This window comes from Dipodomys spectabilis, unplaced genomic scaffold (assembly GCF_019054845.1).
Source record: "Dipodomys spectabilis isolate Male_0828 unplaced genomic scaffold, ASM1905484v1 ptg000002l, whole genome shotgun sequence".
Classification (NCBI taxonomy): Eukaryota; Metazoa; Chordata; class Mammalia; order Rodentia; family Heteromyidae; genus Dipodomys; species Dipodomys spectabilis.
In genome coordinates, this window is record NW_024870679.1 from 41991355 (window position 1) to 42011333 (window position 19979).

Here is a 19979-nt window from a genome sequence, read left to right on the forward strand (position 1 = left end):
ATAGAACCTGGGTCTCTGTGTTTGTGTGACCACTGACTGGCTGGGCCTGTGTCAGGAAGGGTCAAGGATGATTTTTGGGAGGAGCAGCCTCTCTCTTCTGGATGAGGTTTCTGATCTCTCCCTTTAGAAGTCTTCTTAGCTTGGGAGCTGGGTGGGGACATCTATTGGATGTTCATCTACAGAAGGTTCCAGATTGTCCCATTGGGCTCTCAGTCATCCTATCTGCATGGTTAATTTGGCAGTAGAGCCAATGCCCATCAATTTCTTTAGCCCACAATCTGAACAATAGCTACCTGAGGCTTGAGTGAGCGGAGGCTCCCGTACAGTGTTGATAGGTCTCCCACTGGGCCGGACCTCTGCTGGGGAAAGAGAATGGAAGGTAGAAAACAGAGTCAGCTTCTGATTCACACTGTTTGAAAAGTAACGGCCAACGGATCGACATTAGGTCAATGGGCTCTCTGATATAAGAGCAGGAGGTAGACCTGAGTGAGATGATGGTCTAGTGATATTAAGGACCCATCTCACAAATAAGACCCATCTCACAAATAAGAAAAGGACTAAGAATTACAAAGGAAATCAGTTACAGCAGTTACACCCCTTGAAATGTTAAACATTGTCTTAGGATATACTAGTAAATATAATCATTACTACATTAAACAATTAACAGGAGCTACTATAATCTTGAAGTAGCCAAGAGAAAAACCTAAAAATGAATATAAACCATCATGATCCAGAAAAATCCCACTTCTGGAAAAACACACAAAGGAATAGAAATTGGTATTCTGGAGAGCTGCCTGAATTCTTGTGTACACTATAACATCATTCACAATAGCCACGATATGGAATCAATTTATTCGACTGTCCATCATTTCTCTGTGCCCCTTTCCCCACAGTGGAATATTATTTAGTCCTTACAAAGACAGAAATTCTGTCTTGACAGAATGAAGAAATTCTGTTTAGTGAAGTAAGTCAGGCACAGAAAGACAACTACTTTATGAGTACACTTAAAGTGGCCTCTAAGACAATCAGACTCAGAGAAGCAGCCTCTGGTGTTGCCAGGACTGGGCAGGGTGGTGTGAAAGGTACAAAATTTCAGTTAGGCAGGAGGAATAAGCTCCACATTTATTGGCCATAATAGTGAACATGACTGACTACAATGTAAGATGTAGTAGAAACTTGCTAAGAGGGTAGATTTTAAGTGTTCTGACTATAAAATGTTAATTATGTTGACAATAGATATATTAATTAGCTCAATTTAGCCATGCTACAATGTTGACATAAGATGAAACATCATGCTGTAGTGTGGTGTATCAATATTTGTCAGTTTAAAAAAAAGTAAGTAATTAGGTAAAAAGGTTGAGCAAATCATGAGGTACCACTGTACATCTGCTTGGGGAGGAGGTACTAAAAGATGGCTAATAACAAGGATAGGTGAGGATGTAGAGGAATTGGGACCCTGAGCCATTTCTGGGAAGACTGAAAAATGGTACAGGCATTGAGGCAGAGCTCCTTAAATTGTTATACATACCTAGGGTTATAGCTTTACTCCTATATAAACCCTAAAGAACTAAAAACCCCTGTGTCTATGTATGGTCACAGCTGCACTAGTCACCAAAGTCCCAAATGTCTACCAACTGTTGAAGGGATAAACAAAATGGTATATATGTACACACTGGAATATTATTCAGTCATAAAAATGGAATGGAATTCTGGTACTTGCTAAAAACATGGAGCCGGAACAGGTGGCCTGGGGCTGGAGCAAGATTCAGTATGAGTCAAGACCATTATACCAAATAAAATAAGCTTGACACAAAAGGACAAATATTGTATGGTTCTACTAACTCAAAGTACTTAGAACATGTAACTTCCTAGAGACAGAGAGAGTAATAGAGGTAAGGCAAGGGAGAAACAAGGAGCTGTTATTTAACAGGTAACAAGTTTCTTCTCTGGATGATGAAAAAGTTCTCAAAATGGATAACAGCTACTGACTAGTACACCCAAAATAGTCTATTATAAAAATGAATAAAATATAAAAAATGAATAAGTGTACTTTAAAAAAAGATCCTTAGGTTATTACTATATATGGAAAACACAAAGATACCGCAAGTGGCAAGCCAGGTATCACCATACATGCCTATGATCCCAGAACTTGGGAGGCTGAGTCAGGAGGATCATGAGGCCAGCCAGGGCTACATGGTGAGATCCTGTCTCAAAACAAAACAACCACAAAAACAACAGCCTGAAACAAAGCAAAAAGAAATGCTAAATGTTTGACGAGCTAATTGCTCATTATACTGATTTGATCATTACACTGTTGTGCTATGTGCATAAATATGCACCAGTGTGTCAATTAAAACTTAAAAATTATCATTAAAAATAAATAAAACAATGCAACCCTTTAAAGAAAATTTATGACAACTCATACAATGAAAGTAAAACAATGAAGGGAAGGGAAAGAACAAAATGCTTAAATAGGGACACAGGTTGGCCCATTGTAACAATGAGATGTACAAGACACTATGTTGAAAAGGAACTTTACAACTTTGGGGGCGGGTGGTAGTTGTGGAGGAGGGAGGGAAGGGATGGTAGGGAAAAACAAAGGAGGAGGCAACAATGCTCAATAGGAAATGTACTCCTTACCTTGCTCATGTAACTGTAACCCCTCTGTACAGTATTTTTACAATAAAAAAAGGTAAAAAAATAGAAAGTAAAATAATGAATGCCACTTCATGTGAGCTCTGATGACAGCTCTGATTCTGGCCTTTCCTCGGAGGGGCTGGATGGAAAGCAAGGGCCCTAAAAATTAGACTAGTCAGTTCTTTTCCTTCTCCACCTCTCTATGCCTGCTTCCTCAAAGTCTGACCATGAGGATGAAGAGAGTTACCCAAGGACTACAACAATGCCTGCACCTGTTAAGAGAGGACTCATGACTGTTCTAGTACCAACATGATGCGTCATCCTTCATCTACACATCACCTTCTCCAGGAAGCCTTCCTTGGTGGCTCCTCTCCTGCTCTTTAATGCCCTTCCTCTTCACTCCCCAGCAGTCAGAGCATCTCTTGATTCCTCCAGATGACTGCTCCAGCTGGTAACACCTTTGTCTTCACAACCCTCTCTTTGCTCTTTCAGGGCAGAGCTGTGATTTGCACCTCCAAATCCCCAGGGCCCAGGACAGGTACGGTAGGGATGATCAAGGCACAATGAACGGAGAAGTCGCAGATGATGAAGATGGAGAGGTAATGACCACTGCGAGGAGGCAGGCCCTCGCCCAGATTTGAATGTTACGCAGTGTGTATGTGTATTAGAATGTCCTGTATGCAGGTGCAGGTCTTATATATCCGCTGGAAAGAATGTAAAGAGAGGGAAGGAGGTCTGGGACATGGTCATGTCTTATCAAGGTTCTAATATGCCCCTGCCCGATTGATTGCAAGACCAGTCTGAGCTTCTCTCAGGAAGTACACTCCCATGAGAGCGTGTCTAATGCCAGGCAAGAGAAAACAGATGGGTCCACCTTGGGGTCTTTTTATACTGCTTGGGTTTGATCTCCTGGAGACACAGCAGCTCAGAGAATCGGAGGACAGGTCTACCCCTGCAAAGCTTGGTTTCTTGCTTTTCCTTTTTTCAGCTCAAGCCCAGCCTCCCTCCTGGCTCTGCTCTGGAGCGGCTCCCCCAATGTGCTCACTCACCCAGGCAGATGGGCGGTTTGCCTGTCCAGCTGCCGTCCGCTTTGCAGGTGCGGTGCTCTGAGCCGCCCTTCAGGGAGAAGCCCTCCTGGCAGGAGTAGATGAGCGTGTAGCCCATGGAGGGCAAGTCCAGGGCCCCAACATTGGCATGTGTTGGCGTCTCTGGCTGCTTGCAGTGGTGGGCTGGGGAAGAGGAAAGGCATTGCAGGACCTGAGGGGGCTGAGCCCTTAGGGGGATCATTTCCTCCCTTCTCCTGTTCTTACATGGAATTCTTCCTTCCCCTTCTGGGTCCTTCCAGGCCCAGTGTCCCCCTTCCTCACCCCATCCTTCTAACCGCAAGCATGAGGTCCCTAGAAAGGAACCCATGTAGCTTCTGGCTTGTTGAGTTCTGGTGAACTTAAGCCAATGGCACTTTATCCAAGGGAAGATGAGTAATCGTGGCCGACACCTGCACTCTTCCTAGAACTCTGCTGCCACTGCATAGAGTTTTCTTAGCTAAGACCTAGGGATGGCTTTCAATTAACAACAACAACAACAACAACAAACTTTCATGTGGAGACTGTCAGTGAGGCTCCGGGTGTTGGTACACAGAGGCCAGCTTTGTTTTGGATGGGAAGGTGGGAGCTGCCTGCCATTGCAGCCCTCGGGCTGGGGGATGTGGGTGACGTCTGGGGTGAGCCCCACACTCACGGACACAGTCGGGTGGCGTCCCGCTCCAGGTCAGGTTGGGGAGGCAGGTCCTGGTGGTGGAGCCCTGAAGCAGGTAACCTTTCTGACAGCGGAAGAGCACCGTGCTCCCAACCTGTGGAAGGACAGACAGGTGTCATCGCCTTCCATCAGGCCCAACGTCTCATGGTCCAACCAGAACTCATGCCATTGCCTCCGCCAGTCTTCTCTGCCCAGATAAATCTTACTGATCCTTTGGGGGCAGTGGATGGCAAAGGCGGCACTTGGCTTCCGAGCTACATCAGGGCCCTTATTGGATGGATTACATCGTGAATGAAATCCTAAACCATGGCTTCCGAGCTACATCAGGGCCCTTATTGGATGGATTACATCGTGAATGAAATCCTAAACCATCGTCGTCTCACATGTGAAGGTGTGTGTGTGTGTGTGTGCATGCACGTGTATGGGTGACAATTACTCTGGCACGCTGTGCCACTCAAATGTGACAGTGGGCTGGAGCATTTTATAAAATGTGACAAGCTGTGTAAAATTAAATGATCACTTCAGTTTCCCCATACCAGGATTTGAATTCAGGGCCTCATGCTCACTGAGCTTGCTTGGTTAGCTGGTGTTCTACTACTTGAGCCATGCCTCCAGCTTGGCTTTTTTCTAGTTGGTTTTGGAGAGGATAGACCTTTTCTGCCCAAGCCACAACAGTGTCCTACTTGTCTAAGAGCTTCCTCTCTTAACCCCAATTCTCCACTCAGCAGCCAGAGTAGTATTTCGAATGCTGGATCAAACTGAGTTGCTTACAAATGACATTAGAAATAAAATCTGAACTATTTCCTCTGGCCTCAGGGTCCTGTGTGACCTGGCCCATACCTTCCTCTTTGTAAAAATTCATTTTGTGATCATCTGAGGCATGCAAAAAAATATGAATAGAGATAACAAGAGTAATAATAAAATGAGCTCCTTAAATGGAGCACTTCAGCACAGGAGTGTGGGGCAGGGCTGCATGTCTATGCATTCCTCCCTGCTTCTATATCTATGCATTCCATTCCTCAGCTTCTCTCTGTCTGCAGAGTGACCATCACCTGAAATTTTGTGTTCTTATTTTCTTTTTTTTGTCGGTCGTGGGGCTTGAACTCTGGGCCTGGGTGCTGTCCCTCAGCTCTTCAGCTCAAGGTGAGTGCTCTACCACTTTAGCTATAGCGCCACTTCCGGTTTTGTGGTGGTTTATTGGAGATAGGAGTCTCACGGTCTCTCCTGCCCGGGCTGGCTTTGAACCGCGATCCTCAGATCTCAGCCTCCTGAGTAGCTAGGATTACAGGCGTGAGCCACCGGTGCCCAGATTTGTGTTCTTATTTTCTTGCCTTGATAAAAACAAATCTTATCGTACACATGCCCCATTCATCTCTAAACTAGTTAGTAAGTTTTCTTTTTGTTTTTAGTCTTTATCTCACTTTCGTTATTCAAAAGAATGGTGATGGTGGTGGTTCCTGTTCATTCATTTGCGTAGCTGTATAGTAACCTGTGACTCTACCACAGTGTTGTTCTTGTTCTTGGTGGCACTGCTAGACTATCTCAGGGGTATGTTTGAGGAGTAAAACTTCTGGGCCTTTGAGAGTGTGAATGTACAACCTCACCAGCCAGAGCCTGATGTCTTCAGACCTAGCCTAGTGCTCAGCATTCCTCACCTCCCCTGCTCTACTGCAGAGTCAGGAATGCAGTCTTGCTCTAAATAGTGCTGACCTTTCTTGTTGTGAAGGCCACAGTTCAAATGCTATCTTTAGAAAGCTATTCCTTAACTGCTCTTCCTAAAAGGACAACCCACCCTGCTCCCGCCCCCTTTATACCACACCCATCACTTGCCCTCTGTCACCCGCAGGGCAGCTGCTAGAACAGAGCTGGCCCCATCCTGCCCTGTCTTCCCTTCTCCCCATTTCCTGCTCCAGCCCGAGTGCAGACTGAGGAGTCATGACATCATGTGACTGGTTCCAGCCTGCCACTTGCAGGTTAGTTGCTGATCTCTTCTGGGGCTCTAGCCCACCTCCCTGCCCTGAGATCATTCCAGTGTCTCTGCTTCCTTGACTCTGTTCAGAGTGTCCCGTCCAGGCTACCCAAGAAGGCTCATTCTGAGAGGTGGGTGCAGATGTGTGTCTGCATCCCGACAGGATGGCCGGCTGGTGGACCTGACCTTCCTGCTGTGTCCCTTGTGGTTCCCACTCTGGGCCTGCTGGGCGGCGTTTAAGGCAGCACATGGTCTCCCTCATCAATCTTATTGGTGTTGGCGGACGGAAGAGCTTTACTGGCTCTGCAGGGAGTTCCAGTGGAGCATGGTTCCGAGAGGTAGCTTCTAGGTTGACCTCCCTTTGTGCTGCCCCCAGGAAGGACCCTGAGTCCCAACACTGACGGCGACTGGAAGGGGGATGGGCACTGAGATCTGGTCTTGGCTGACCATATTACCTGGTAGCCCTGGGAATTGTTCTGTATCCCGAACTGCGGCATGCCGGGGTCCGCACACATGGTCAGCGTGGGATCTGGAGGGACAAAACAAAGAAGCAGACCCTATGGTCCCTGATCTCTCACTCCATATTCTCCCACACTGAGAATCAGGCCTAGGAAAGAGAACACTCCCCCTTGCGGCTCCCCTGCCTTCTGAGATCACGTCCTGCCTCAGGGATCCTGACTGACTGTTGATTCCCTAGAACACATTAGCTCAGGGGAGGCCTCATTCCCCAGTGCAGATGAGACCACCCAAGCTAGGCAAGGAAAGCTAGCATCTTGCGCCCACCACCGGGCTGGCCAGCAGCTGGGACACTTTGTCCACGTGCCCTCTCACCTATGCAGCTGGGCTGCGTGCCGCTCCACGTCCCATCAGACTGGCAAAACCTCCGTGGAGAGCCCACCAGCACCAGAGGAGGATGGCAGGAGTAGGACACAGATGACCTGTAGGAGAAGCCTCGGTCCTCTCTCCTCCCACGGGGAGGAACACCAGGATCTCCGCAGAACACAGCTGGAAGAAGGGGAATGAAGGGAGGATGAAGGGTCTAGCTCCATGGCTTGAACCCAGTCTTCCAACCTCCTGCCCCTCCCCGCCTTTGTTCTTTGTCTTTGCTGCTGGGATGATGGAGAAGGAATCTCACGAACTTTTATGCCATGGCTAGCCTACAACTATGATCCACTTTTGCATCCCAAATAACTAGGATCATAGGCTTAAGCCACCACACACACAGGTCACACACACACTACTTCAGTTCTTTTAAAAATAGGATCTCATCATTTTGTCTGAGGCCAGTCTCAGGCTACTATGTTTTTACCTTCATCTACTTTGTAGCTAGAATTATAAGCTGATATCACTTTAACCAGCTTGTTGGCTGAGATAGGAGTCTTGACAACTTTTTTTGCCTGGGCCATCCTGGAGCCTTTAACCTCTCCATCTCTGCCTCCCAAGTTGCTGGGAGAACAGGTGTAGCACAGAACGCTAATGTGCAGGAAGTGCCACTCCATCTGGAATACTTGTATTATTTTCTTAGGGGGTTTTCTAGGAGTGGGCTAACTATCTTCAAAGGCTTGAGTATGTTCTCAGCTCTTGATATGTGCTGTGAAATTTCTTTTGAAAGAGTTCCATTGACACTCTGGTCAAGTTCCCATCACAGAGTGCCATAAAAAATTCAGTACCAGTCAGGCACTGGTGGCTCACGCCTTTAATCCTAGCTACTCCAGAAGCTGAGATCTGAAGATTGAAGTTCTAAGCCAGACCAGCCAGGAAAGTCCATGAGACTCTTATCTCCAATTAACCACCAAAAAGCCAGAAGTGGCACTGTGGCTTAAATGGAAGAGCACTAGCCTTGAGCAAAAGAAATCTCAGGGTGCCTAGGTTCTGAGTTCAAGCCCCAGGACTGGCATAAAATAAAATCACTACCAAAAGCAAAGCTCCCTATGATAACACTACAATTATTGCAAGTGTGTGTGTGTGTGTGTGTGTACATGCAGGGTCTTGAGGTACCCTGAAAGCTGGGAGTCTAGGTGACTGATTAGAAGCCAGTTTAAAGCCGAGCTGAACAGAAATAATCATATCAAGGAAGGCTGGCAAGGCAAGAAGGAGCAGCTCAGCCTTTCTAATTAGCAATGGAGGCCATTTATTAAATAATGAGCTATCTCTTGAAACTCTTCAGATTTATAGATATTTCAAAAAATTGGCAGAACCTATTGTTGATGAGGGTGTGAGCCAAGAAACATCCTCACAGCTTCAGGGGAGAATATAAATTGAGCCATTTTCTTTTCTTTGTTTGTTTCTTTCTTTCTTCCCTCCCTCCCTCCGTCTCTCCCTCCCTCCCTTCCCTCCTTCCTTCCCTCCCTCCCTCCCTCTCTCCCTTCCTCCTTCCTTCCTCCCTCTCTCCCTCCCTCCCTCCCTCCTTCCTTCCTTCCTTCCTTCCTCTCTTCCTTCCTTCCTGTACCAGGCCTTACATTCTTGATTAGCCTTCTTACTCACAGCTGATATCCAACCATGTGGAGATGGGGTCTCCAGAAAAGTCTCAGATTTTTTTTTCATGGAAGAAGACTGGCTTGAACTGGGATCCTTCAGATCTCAGCTTCCTGAGTAGCTAGAATTATGGGCATGAGCTATCAGGTAGGCTGATAGGCAATTGGGCAGCATATGTCAGAAAATGCAGACTTGCTGCCCACTGGTTGAGCATTCTCTTTGAGAACTTAACCACAGGAGAGAACAATGCCATTTCAGGGATATTTATGACACAGATGCTTTTAACACAAAGTGGGGACAAACTAAACTCATCCCCAATAGGAGAAGGATAAACAAAGTGTGAGACGTATAACAAGGACATTCTTTAAAGACATTATAAATGGTGATGCATGGGTCAGTGCATGCTGATGGAGAAGGATTGGTGGCCTGTCAATAAATTTGTCATGCAGTACCACGTGCAGCACAATCTACTGTCACTTATAAAATCATGTACATAGTTGGCTAGACATGCAAAAATGCATCATGATCCATGAGGAGGCAGAGTGCAAAGCAATACCATGGCTATCTTTGGAAAGTCTTATTTTTCTCTTTGTACTTTATAATATGGAATATTTTTTTGTGTGTGTGCTGTACTGGGGCTTGAACTTAAGGCCTGGCACTATCCCTTAGCTTTGTCACTGAAGGCTGGCACTCTACTACCTGAGCCACAGTTCTACTTCCAATCTTTTTCCTGATGGACTTTCCTGACTAGGCTGGCTTCAAACTACAATCTTCAAATCTCAATCTCCTGTGTAGCTAGGATTACAGGATGAGCCTCCTGTGCCTGGCATACAATTCTCTTTTTACAATGACCACAACTCATTTCATGTGTATATGTCCATGTGCATGTGTGCTGGGTAAGAACTTGGTGCCTCATGCATGCTAAGTATGCTTTCTAACTACTAAGCCACATCCCAGCCCACACAATTCTTTGTTAAAAAAGCAATCCAGCTATTTCTCAAGAGGAAAAGCATCCAGACAATCCTGAGACTTAAGAGGTGTTAATGTGAACCACTTGCTTGTGTCTGCTTTTGAGTAGGTCATCCTAATCCCTGCTGAAGTTCCCAAATTGGAGCCAATTTACAGAGATATTTAAACAGTATCAGGAGTGTGTGGGCAGTTTTCTACAGACTAATATAAATATACAGCAAAAAGGAAAGAATAGGTCCTATTGTCTGTCCAACCAGGAGCACTGAGACAACCTTCCAGAATCTATTCTCCATGTGGGTCACAAATCCTACAGCCTGCTTCTCTGAGGACCTCAGTACAAAACCAGGCCTGGAATGGACTTGGGCTCATCAGAACACAGCAGACACTTTTCCAGCTCTGGATGTACTTAGAGCCAGTTCACCATCAGCTCAAGAAACCCCTTCTTATTTCTGGCTTCATCTCCTTCCACTGAGACCCCAGACAGTGTCTATAACCAGGGTTCAATTAAGGTATGATCATCATCTTCTTTTCAACTTCTTTCTTTACCAGTGTCTTGAGGAAGCTTTTCCCCAATCTGGATTGAGATCTACTTATTCTGGGCTTTCTGGCAGTAGAGCCCTGAGGAGGAAGGGAAGAAACCATGACACAGGATGTACCCAAAGCCCCTTGCAAGCCACTTACGGAAGCACTGAGGTAGCTCTCCGGTCCAGGATCCATTTCCCTCACAGGTGAGCACCGCAGGCAAGGACAGCTGGTATCCCTCAAGGCAGGCATAAGTTACGCTTGAGCCCCACATGAAGTCAGAACCCACCACTTTCCCATTGGGGACGAGCTGAGGGGGCTTGCACATGATAGCTGGGGAGGGGAGAGGCAAGAGCAGATGTCAGAGTTCTGGAGAAACCGTCCTGGGCAATGCCTCCTACTGCCTACCGTGCTCGACCTGGAGTCTGAGCCAAGTAGGAAGAACCAAAAAGAACCTCTTTACTGTGGTGGTTCTGATCTCTTTTGCACCTTATAATGAACCCTCTGAAGTGTGGCAACCTCATCCTCTCTTGGCTTCGATGTTCAAGGTCCAGGCCCTACCTTAGTGCTTTCCAACTCCCTCCTCAGGACCAGCCCTTCTCCTGCACACTCCTGGTAAGACATTAGGGCTTGCCCTTGTTACCTCCGCCTATGTCCATTTGTGTCGCTTCTTTGGCTCTCTGTCTACACCTTCCACCCTCAGACGCACCTTTGCAGACTGGCTTGGTCCCATTCCATGTCCGGTCCTTGGTGCAGCTCAGCACAGACACTCTGTGTGACTCCATCGTGTAGCCAGGGACACACTGGAATGCCACTGTTTTGTTATATCTGAAGTCGTTGCCCAGCCGGATGCCATTGGCTGGAATCCCAGGGTCACCGCAGTTGATGACTGGGGTAAAATAGATGCAGTATTCTTCACTCACAGCTGGACCCCATTTCTCTTCAGGACTCCAATGTCATGCATACTGCTCCCCCCACCCATCCAAGGAAGAACACCTTCAGATTGGGGGGGTCCTTATTGACCCCCATTGGCACTGCCCATTCTAAAGTCAGTTAGTTAGGTCAGTGCTTCCTGCCTCTCCTTCCCCACAGTCGCAACATCCGTACGGATCCCATTCTTAAGTCAAGAAGACCTGGCATTCACCTGTGCACTCTGGGTCGCTGCCTGTCCAGGTGCCATTGACGGAGCAGTGTCGGCTGAGCAGGCCTGTGGCGTAGTAGCCTTCCCGACACGCATAGACGATGGAGCTGGAGAAAACCAGGCCGTCACTGAACACAACGCGGGCATTGCTTGGAGTCCCGGGGTTCCCACAAGAGATCACTGGGAAGCCGAAGATCACATTATTTACCAGAACAATTAAAAATATTTTTATTATTACCTTTTTTTGGTGGAGGAGGCTAGGGGGACTACTGGGGCCTTGTGGTTGCTAAGCAAGTACTCTTCCTTGTACCAAGTACTCAGTCGATGACCCTAGTCTTTACGGCTTTTAGTTTTTAGGCAGGGTCTCGTGCTTTTGCCTTGGACCAACAGTGATTCTACTACTTACCCTTCCTTGTGTACCTGTGATTACAGGCAGGTGCCACCATGGCTGGCCTGATTTTTTTAAAATTCCTAAATAATAGTGTTTTTGTTATTTGGGAAAAGACTGTTTTTATGATCACATCCAAGATTTTACATAATTCCTTCTTGTCATCAAATATTCCAAGAATGCTCAATGTTTCTTAATTATCATTTTTTTGTAGTTGATTTGTTTGAATAAAGATCCAAATAAGGCTGTGGCATTTGGTTGGTGTGTCTCTAAGACTTTGAATTCGGGGATTATGGTTTCATCTGCTATAATTTATTTGTTACAGAAATCAGGGCATGTGTCCTGCAGAACTCCCCATCTTCTTGATTTTGTATCAGTGAGATATTGTGGAATTTGCTTCTCAGTTCCCTGTCATTCCTGTCATCATGTTCTACTTTTTGGCATCGCTGCTTTAGGTGTTTTGGTGTTTTTCCTATTGCATTGTGTCAGGAGACACAGAATGTCTCCTTGTTTTCTGCTTTGTGAGGTTGAGGCTGATCAATGGTGGCAGGCTCACCCACCTAGTCTGGTATTACAAAAATCCCATTATGTTCTCACTTCATGGTTTTAGCAATAATTGATGATCATTGGCTAGGTTCTCTAATAGAAAATTGTGATATTCTAATTCTATCATTTTTTTTTGCATTAGCTAGAGTTAAGGGAATTTCTCATCATCAAATATATTTGCTTTCCCTAAATGTAATTCATTCAGGAAGGCTAGAAAATGCTTGACTCTTTCTTAAAAAAAAAAAAAAGACACAGGGTAATGAATTCTTAGCAAGTTCCAAAGGTGACCAATGAGTTTACTTCTTGAACTCATTGACTTAAACTAACTTACATGCTGCCATTCATTATCATTTATATCCCATCTTTGGTGAGTTTGGGAGCCTCTTCATGTTGGCTCCTGAGTTCCTTCCACATGACTCCAGTTATCTTTGGTGGATTTCCTGCTGCAGGGGTTCTAGAGTCCCTGCTTATCTTGTCTATTCCCTGCTTCAGCCCTGAACTCAGCCATTTTTCCAAGGAACCTGGTTCCTTTAATGGAGGATAGATTTGGAGACCACAATCTGAGCATCAAGGGTTCTTATTAGTCATCCATTCTGAGTAGTCATTCATTATAGAGGTTTAGATTGCAGAGAGCTAGGAAAAGTAACTTTTAAATTGCAAACACAGGGCTGGGAAGGTGGCTCAGTGGTAGAGTGCTTGTCTTGTATGCATGAGGCCCTGGGTTTGATTCCTCAGCACCACATAAGCAGAAAAAGCCAGAAGTGGCACTGTGGCTCAAGTGGTAGGGCACTAGCCTTGAGCTGAAGAGCTGAGGGACATCACCCAGGCCTAGAGTTCAGGCCCACAACTGGCAAAAAAAAAAAAAAATTGCAAACACATTGTTTATGTTGATTTTATCAACTCAAATTTAGGATTAGGTTTTCCCTTAATTTCTTGGTTTTTAGATTAGAGCTCCTTGATGCTGAAAATCTTGGTCCTTAATGGTAGTAAATAATTTGTATTTGTTTGTATCCATGCATATTATGGTATTGCATATGTAATACTTTCAGCATAGTAATGTCAATATTGTTACTAACAATATGATTTCTGAAAAGAGTTTAAGAATTCTTTGTAGTTCTTTTTGTCCTTAGGTTCTAGCCACAGTCAAATTACACTTTTTCAATCAATTGAAATCATTCTCTGGGCTATTAAATTACCAACTTAATACATATTTTCTCTCATATGTGAATCTTAGACAAAAAATATAACCTCCCATATAAATATACATAAGGGCATATGTATATATAGCTGGCTAGAGTATGTGATGTGACTCCTCTGAACAATTAAAGTTTAACAAAATGAATATCGGAAGCTGAAACATAAAATATGTTGGAGGGGAAGGGGAGAGTGGGAGAGGTGTAGACAAATGGAAACAGGAATGGTGGACGAATATAGTCCTAATACTCAATGTATGTATATAAAAAGGAAAGTGGAAAGTTAATGTAATTGGTGGGGAAGAGTGTTCTATAGGCTGAACTTCTCAAAGAGAGATTTGGGGACTGGCTGCAAAAAGTTGACTCTGGAGAGAGAGATATTTAAAAATAGACCCTTCTGGGTAAAACAAATCGTTTAAATAGGGATACAGGTGGACCCATTGCAACAATGAAATGTACAAGTCGTTATGTCGAAAACGAACTTTACAACTTTGGTGTGTGTGGGGGGGGGGGGCGGGGAGGACTGGGTGGGAGGGTGGGGGAGGGGGAGGATGGGAAGGGATGGGAAGGGGAAACAAAGGAGGAGGCTACAATGCTTGATAAGAAATGTACTCATTATCTTGCCCATGTAATTGTAACCCCTCTGTACAGTATTTTCACAATAAAAAAAATAGACCCTTCCCTCTAGACATTACTATGTGTATAGGCAAGTACAGTTTCTCTTATTGGTACAGCCTCACAAAACATCAATGAAGGCCTAGATTACTTTTAAAGGTTTTTTGTTGTTTTGTTTTTCTTTTTTTTTTTTTTTGTCCTGTCATGGGGCCTGAACTCTGGGCCTGGACGCTGTCCCTCAGCTCTTCAGCTCAAGGCTGGAGCTCTACTACTTGAGCCACAGCGCCACTTCCAGCCTTTTTCTTTTTGCTTATGTGGTGCTGAGGAATCAAATCCAGGGCTTCATGCATGCAAGGTAAGCACTCTACCACTGAGCCACCTTCCCAGCCCTGTTGTTTTGTTTTTTAAATACTGCACTTGTACTTTCCTTGATACTTTGAACATTTGTTTAATGGTCCCTTCCCTTTGATGGTAAGCTCTGATTGGAGAGGTTGCCTTCTTTAGCCTGTCCAGGCTGCTATAACATAATACCATAGACTGGGTGGCATATAAACAACACTCTGGAGTCTGGGAAGTCCAGGATGAAGGGATCTGTAGAGTGGGTGTCTGGTGAGACTCTGCTTTCTGGTTTGTGGATAGTACCTCCTTGCTGGGTCCTCACATGACCGAGGAAAGGGCGCTCAGTGACCTCACCGAGCTCCCTTGTATAAGGGCACTAACCCCATCACAAGGGCTCTGATCATCTCTTCACCTCCCAAAGGTCCCACCTCCTAATAACATCCCTTGTCACCTTGGTGATTGAGTTTTACCAAATGAACTGTGGGAAGAGTGTATGACACAAGCATTCATTCAGACCATAGAAGGGTGTCTGTCTTCTTCATTAATGTGTCCCCAGCACAAACTACAGCATTTAGCACACAGTGGTTAAATGAAACTGTATGAGAAATGTATGAATTAAACTTAGTCTTTCTGGTTTCTTTCCTTATTGGGTGAGGTAGGAATATATGATCTTCGAATGACTGATGGAAATGAATCAAAGTTATATGTTAGTACCCACTCCCCACCAAACCAAGGGTTTAGTGGGGGGGGCATGGATGATGTTTTTCTGTGAGAGGCTGGAGTGGGAGGAAGATGAGAACACTAGGGTGGGGCAAAGGGGAGAAGCAGAATGATCACATACATTACCTCCACACTCAGGCTGCGAGCCACTCCAGGAGCCACTGGCCTGGCAGGTCCGTTCTGATGATCCCCGGAGCACATGGCCAGCTTCACAGCTGAAACGCATCAGACTGCCCGTGGCAAAGCTGTCCCCCAGTCGGATGCCATGGGCTGGGATCCCAGGGTCACCACAAGCACCTGTGCTGGTTCCTGAGAGAAGCAAATAAATCATGGTTTATGCATGGTAGAAAAGGGAGTGGGGGACTGGGGGAGAGAAAGATGGGGCCATCGTTAAGGGGAAGCAGTACTGGGGATTGAACCCAGGGCATGGACTTGCGAGGCAAGCACTCCACCATGGGAGCCACACCCCCAGCCTGCAGATGGCAGTTCTTTACATCGATGAAGGTGATGATGATGGGGATGGGGACAATAAACTTCCTGACATGTGGTTCAAACTCCTGAAATGTCTGCATGTCCATCATAGTCCAGGGGCTGATGGCTCAAGGACTCCAGCAATTTTGTTATACATTATGTGGTTCTTCCAATTGCACAGAATGAGGCTCAAAAAATGGACTCAGGAGCTGGGAAGGTGGCTCAGTGGTAGAGTGCTTGCCTTGCATGCATGAGGCCCTGGGTTTGATACCTTAGCACCCATAAGCGGAAAAAGCCAGATGTGGTACTGTGGCTCAAGTGGTAGAGCGCTAGACTTGAGCTGAGGAGCTGAGGGACAGTGCCCAGGCCCAGAGTTCAGGCCTCATGACCAACAAAACAAAAAAAAATGGATTCAGAACTTAAGGAGTAACAGGAGATGATGTAAAAGACAACCTAGGTAAAATTTCAGGAAAAAAGGAACTAAATCTACTTTGTCCACTGGTATATACGTAGAGTTACTTCTTGATGGTGTGTTTTTCTTTTCTAAGGCATTTAAGGGTCATTAATTTAACATTAGAGGATTTATCTTCATTCTGTCCGAAGAGATCTGCAGGAAGGCTCAATTTATGGTTCTGGTCTCCTAACTGCCTATCATCTCTGATGGATATATGAGAGATAAGACACTAAGTATTCTATAGGCTATTCCAGATCAGAGATTGAACAGCAGAATGTATGTCCCTTTGTGAATGGATACCACGTTCTCCTGAAGGGTTCCTTGTGTTCTCATGCTCTCAAAGTGACTTCTGGCTTCTAGTCTCTCTTAAGGACTTTTGATGTTGTCAAGGAAGACTGTCCACATTCTGGATGATCACTTAGGAGATCACAAAATAATGAAAGCTCACTCAATAGGGTTTTGGAGGCTTACTGGCTTAGTTCTCTATCCTAGTCAATAATCATCTTTGCAATATTTTCTAGCCTCCTTAATAGAACTCAGTGAAGGGAGATTATACTTTGGGATAGAAGAGACTTTCAGTTTCATGCTAGGTGGTTAGAAGAATAGCCATACGGTTGATCTTAGATACTAAAGATCAGAAAGCACTAGAAGCTTTATTCTGGTTTCCTTCCAACCACAAGGACTGATGTCCAGTTGGGATCTCTCCACCTGTGAGGGATGGGATAAGAGTCCCAAAGGTGTGATCCCTTCCCATCTATGGGTCATGTTCATCTCTCTCCAGCCAAAGTTCCACCAGAAGACTTCCCTGATGCCAGGCTCCATACCTGAGCAGTGGGGGAGGGAGCCCGTCCAGTGTCCATCCAGCCCACACATTCGGGTGGCATTTCCCACCAGAGTCCGCTTGCCCGTACAGCTGTAACGCACCACGGCCCCTACGGTAAAACTGTCTCCAGACATCTGGGAATGAGGTGGAGATCCTGGATGGCCGCAGGATACCACTGTGGGGAACAGCAAACATCTCAATAACTCTACAGGGATGAGTTGCCATTACTTTGCACATGTTGAGGACTCTTGTCATGGGGGCAGGGAAAAAGGGAAATCCTGGGTTTCTATTGGAGCATACATGTTCACCCGCAAATGGTGCCTACCCACCTCATGGTACAATTTCCAAGTCAACCAAGTGAAGAATAATACCGTCTTTTCATAAGGATATGTGAGGGAGTACCATCAGATGTCCTGGTACTGAGCTTTTCCCCAAACTTTCTTTCCATGTGGTCCCTATAACTTTTCCTAACGATAATTGATGCAGTTAACTACTTATGAAGTAGCTTCTATGTATCAGATAACAAATGAGCCATTTGTGCAGAATTTTTACCATTTAATCCCTTGTAGAATTAAATACTGGCATCATTTTCATAGCAGAAGGAACCATAGCTCTGGAAGGTGAGCAAAGTTCTCCCAAACAACATAGCTTGTTAAATGGAAAAATCTACAGCTGGCATTCAGGCCAGCGTGCCCTCAGAGCTAGGCATTTCTGCTTCAATTTCCCCAAAGAGAGGGGGGTTTGGATATTGTTTTTCTATTTTGTTGTAAAAGTGATGTACAGAGGGGTTACAGTTACATAACTAAGGAAATGAGTATTATTTCTTTTCAAAGAGTGTTACCCTTTCCCTTGTTTTCTACTTTCCCTCCCCCTAACTCCCCTCCCCTCCAAATTGTGGAGTTCATTTCCAACATTATGTCTTATGAGTATCACTGTTGTATTGGTTCACTATTTGTCCTTTGTCTTACCGTTTCTGTGATTTCCCCTTCCCATCCTCAAGTTATGTAAACTTATACCATACAAAGAGTACAGAAAAATAAAACAGTGACAACAGGGGGTAAACCAAAGAGGGGAAAAATGAAAGAAAAATAAAAGAAATAACTGTTTACAGTACACTAAGAGAACCCCCCCCCCAAAAAAAAATCCTGGAAGCAACTAAGTGAGGAGAAGGGGCCCTGATAGATAGCTTCCTTCTAAAGGTAAGGACCTCTAAAGTCTACAGAAGTTGGTGGCAATAGTGGAGATAGGAAAGGGATTGGCTTCTAGCCGGGAAGTGAGCACATGAATTGGTGAGGCAGCTTCCCAATAGGACTTGAAAAGGGTCTGGATGACCAAGAAGCAGCCAGGGATAATGCCAAGGGCACTCCTCAGTATGCATGCACTTATACACAAACCTGAACGCGCGTGCGTGCGCGTACACCCACACCCATCCACACCCACAGAGAGGCATGAACAGTGAGTGATGTGGCATGTCACACCCTGCCAATTACTCCACACAGGTGCATCTACTCACAGAGACACTGTGGGCGGGGTCGGTCCCAGGTGCCATCTCCCTGGCAGCTGAGCACTGGGGTGCCTAGGAGATAGAAGCCGTGGTTGCACTGGTAGGACACAGTGGTTCCGAAGCTGAACCTGTGTGGGCCGCTGGCATGGACTTGTCGGATGCTGTTTTCTTGGTGCCCGGGATCTGTACAGTTGATGACTGCAAAGGAATGGGATGATTGGAGATAGAAATGTGGATGGGAGGATTTTACTCAGCTTTCAAATGCAAACTCAGAAGTCTTGACAGACAAGCATTCTCAGCCCAGCAAAATCTCCAAAGCTGGTTGACAAGGCAGGTCCTGTCTGCAGGGATTAGGGGTTGGGGGATAGGGGTGGGGTCTGGTAGATGCAGGTTTCTGTCCACCTTAGACACTTGGTCAGGTGATTCATTTATCCTTAGAAAGGCTGGCTGGACTGGATAGCCCTGCCCTCTTTAGTGCTCTTGTTGACTGCCAGTTGGGACTGTGAGTTCTTGCTGTACTTGCATTCCTGGAAGGTACAACCATCTCAGCTCGGTGTACCTGGTCCCTGGCCCAAAGTGGCCCCCACAGCAAGCTTGTCCACTGTAAAAGTGACACATTTGAACTGACTTGAACGGCAACTGGTCTCTTTTGGAAATAGGTTGAAATACTTTTATGCATATTTTAGGGAACCATAAATGCCCTGGGAAATACAATTGATTTTAAAATGTCCAAGTGCTTCTAAAGCAGTTTTATTAAAAAAAATGAGAGTGAAATTTTTGCAGAATGACAATATACCATAAATGCGTTGGCTTTCAAAGCACAAGTCCATTTTCTTACCTGAGTTTCACATTCAGAATGGAATGAGCAGGAATATACCCTTTCCTCTTTGATAAGGCACTATCCAGTAGTTTTGCCTTTGACAAGCCTTTGACTTCACTGCCATAAAAAGCCTTTAAAAGCTTTAGAAGTTTCTTCCTAAGTAATCCAAATGAGGCCAGAATATCTTCTGTGTCGTCTGGCTCTTAAGTCTTTGGTTTCCTTTGTGTCCCTTTCATCTTAATTCTTAGACACCTCTGCTTTTTTACTTTTTAATTCCAATTCTACTGCTTTCACATTTTCCACTAGCATAGGTGACTATCTAATGTAGTTGCAAAGGAGCTTCAGCATCTATTTTGCAACCATGAGGAACCATCAAGATGTTGCTCTAGATTTCAATGAGCAGCTACAGAAACAGTACTGCTTCTAGATTTCTTGTTTATATGAGAAAAGACACTTCTGTACCAAGAAAAAATAAAATTAATGGGACTTTACAACTATGACAAATTATTTGTTCCATGAAATATAAGCAAGTCTTGAAAAATGAAACTAAGTTTTGACTTTACTATGGAAACTCATGTGGAAATTTTACATAGCTCTCTATCTAGAGGTTGGAAAAAATCCTCATCTCTGAATTTCTT

General features: G+C 45.2%; 1 protein-coding gene across 1 annotated transcript in view; it reads right to left on the reverse strand.

Annotated features, from left to right (window-relative positions):
* Csmd2 (CUB and Sushi multiple domains 2) overlaps positions 1 to 19979 on the reverse strand; it is a 526828-nt gene that overhangs the window by 9319 nt on the left and 497530 nt on the right. The window contains exons 55-65 of the mRNA XM_042684124.1: positions 18531 to 18719; positions 17019 to 17192; positions 15396 to 15578; positions 11472 to 11648; positions 11037 to 11216; positions 10487 to 10660; positions 7193 to 7366; positions 6817 to 6890; positions 4375 to 4486; positions 3687 to 3866; positions 294 to 356 (exon numbers count right to left, since the gene is read on the reverse strand). Of these exons, the coding sequence (XP_042540058.1) occupies positions 294 to 356; positions 3687 to 3866; positions 4375 to 4486; positions 6817 to 6890; positions 7193 to 7366; positions 10487 to 10660; positions 11037 to 11216; positions 11472 to 11648; positions 15396 to 15578; positions 17019 to 17192; positions 18531 to 18719 (1680 nt within the window). The remainder of the gene's footprint in view (positions 1 to 293; positions 357 to 3686; positions 3867 to 4374; positions 4487 to 6816; positions 6891 to 7192; positions 7367 to 10486; positions 10661 to 11036; positions 11217 to 11471; positions 11649 to 15395; positions 15579 to 17018; positions 17193 to 18530; positions 18720 to 19979) is intronic.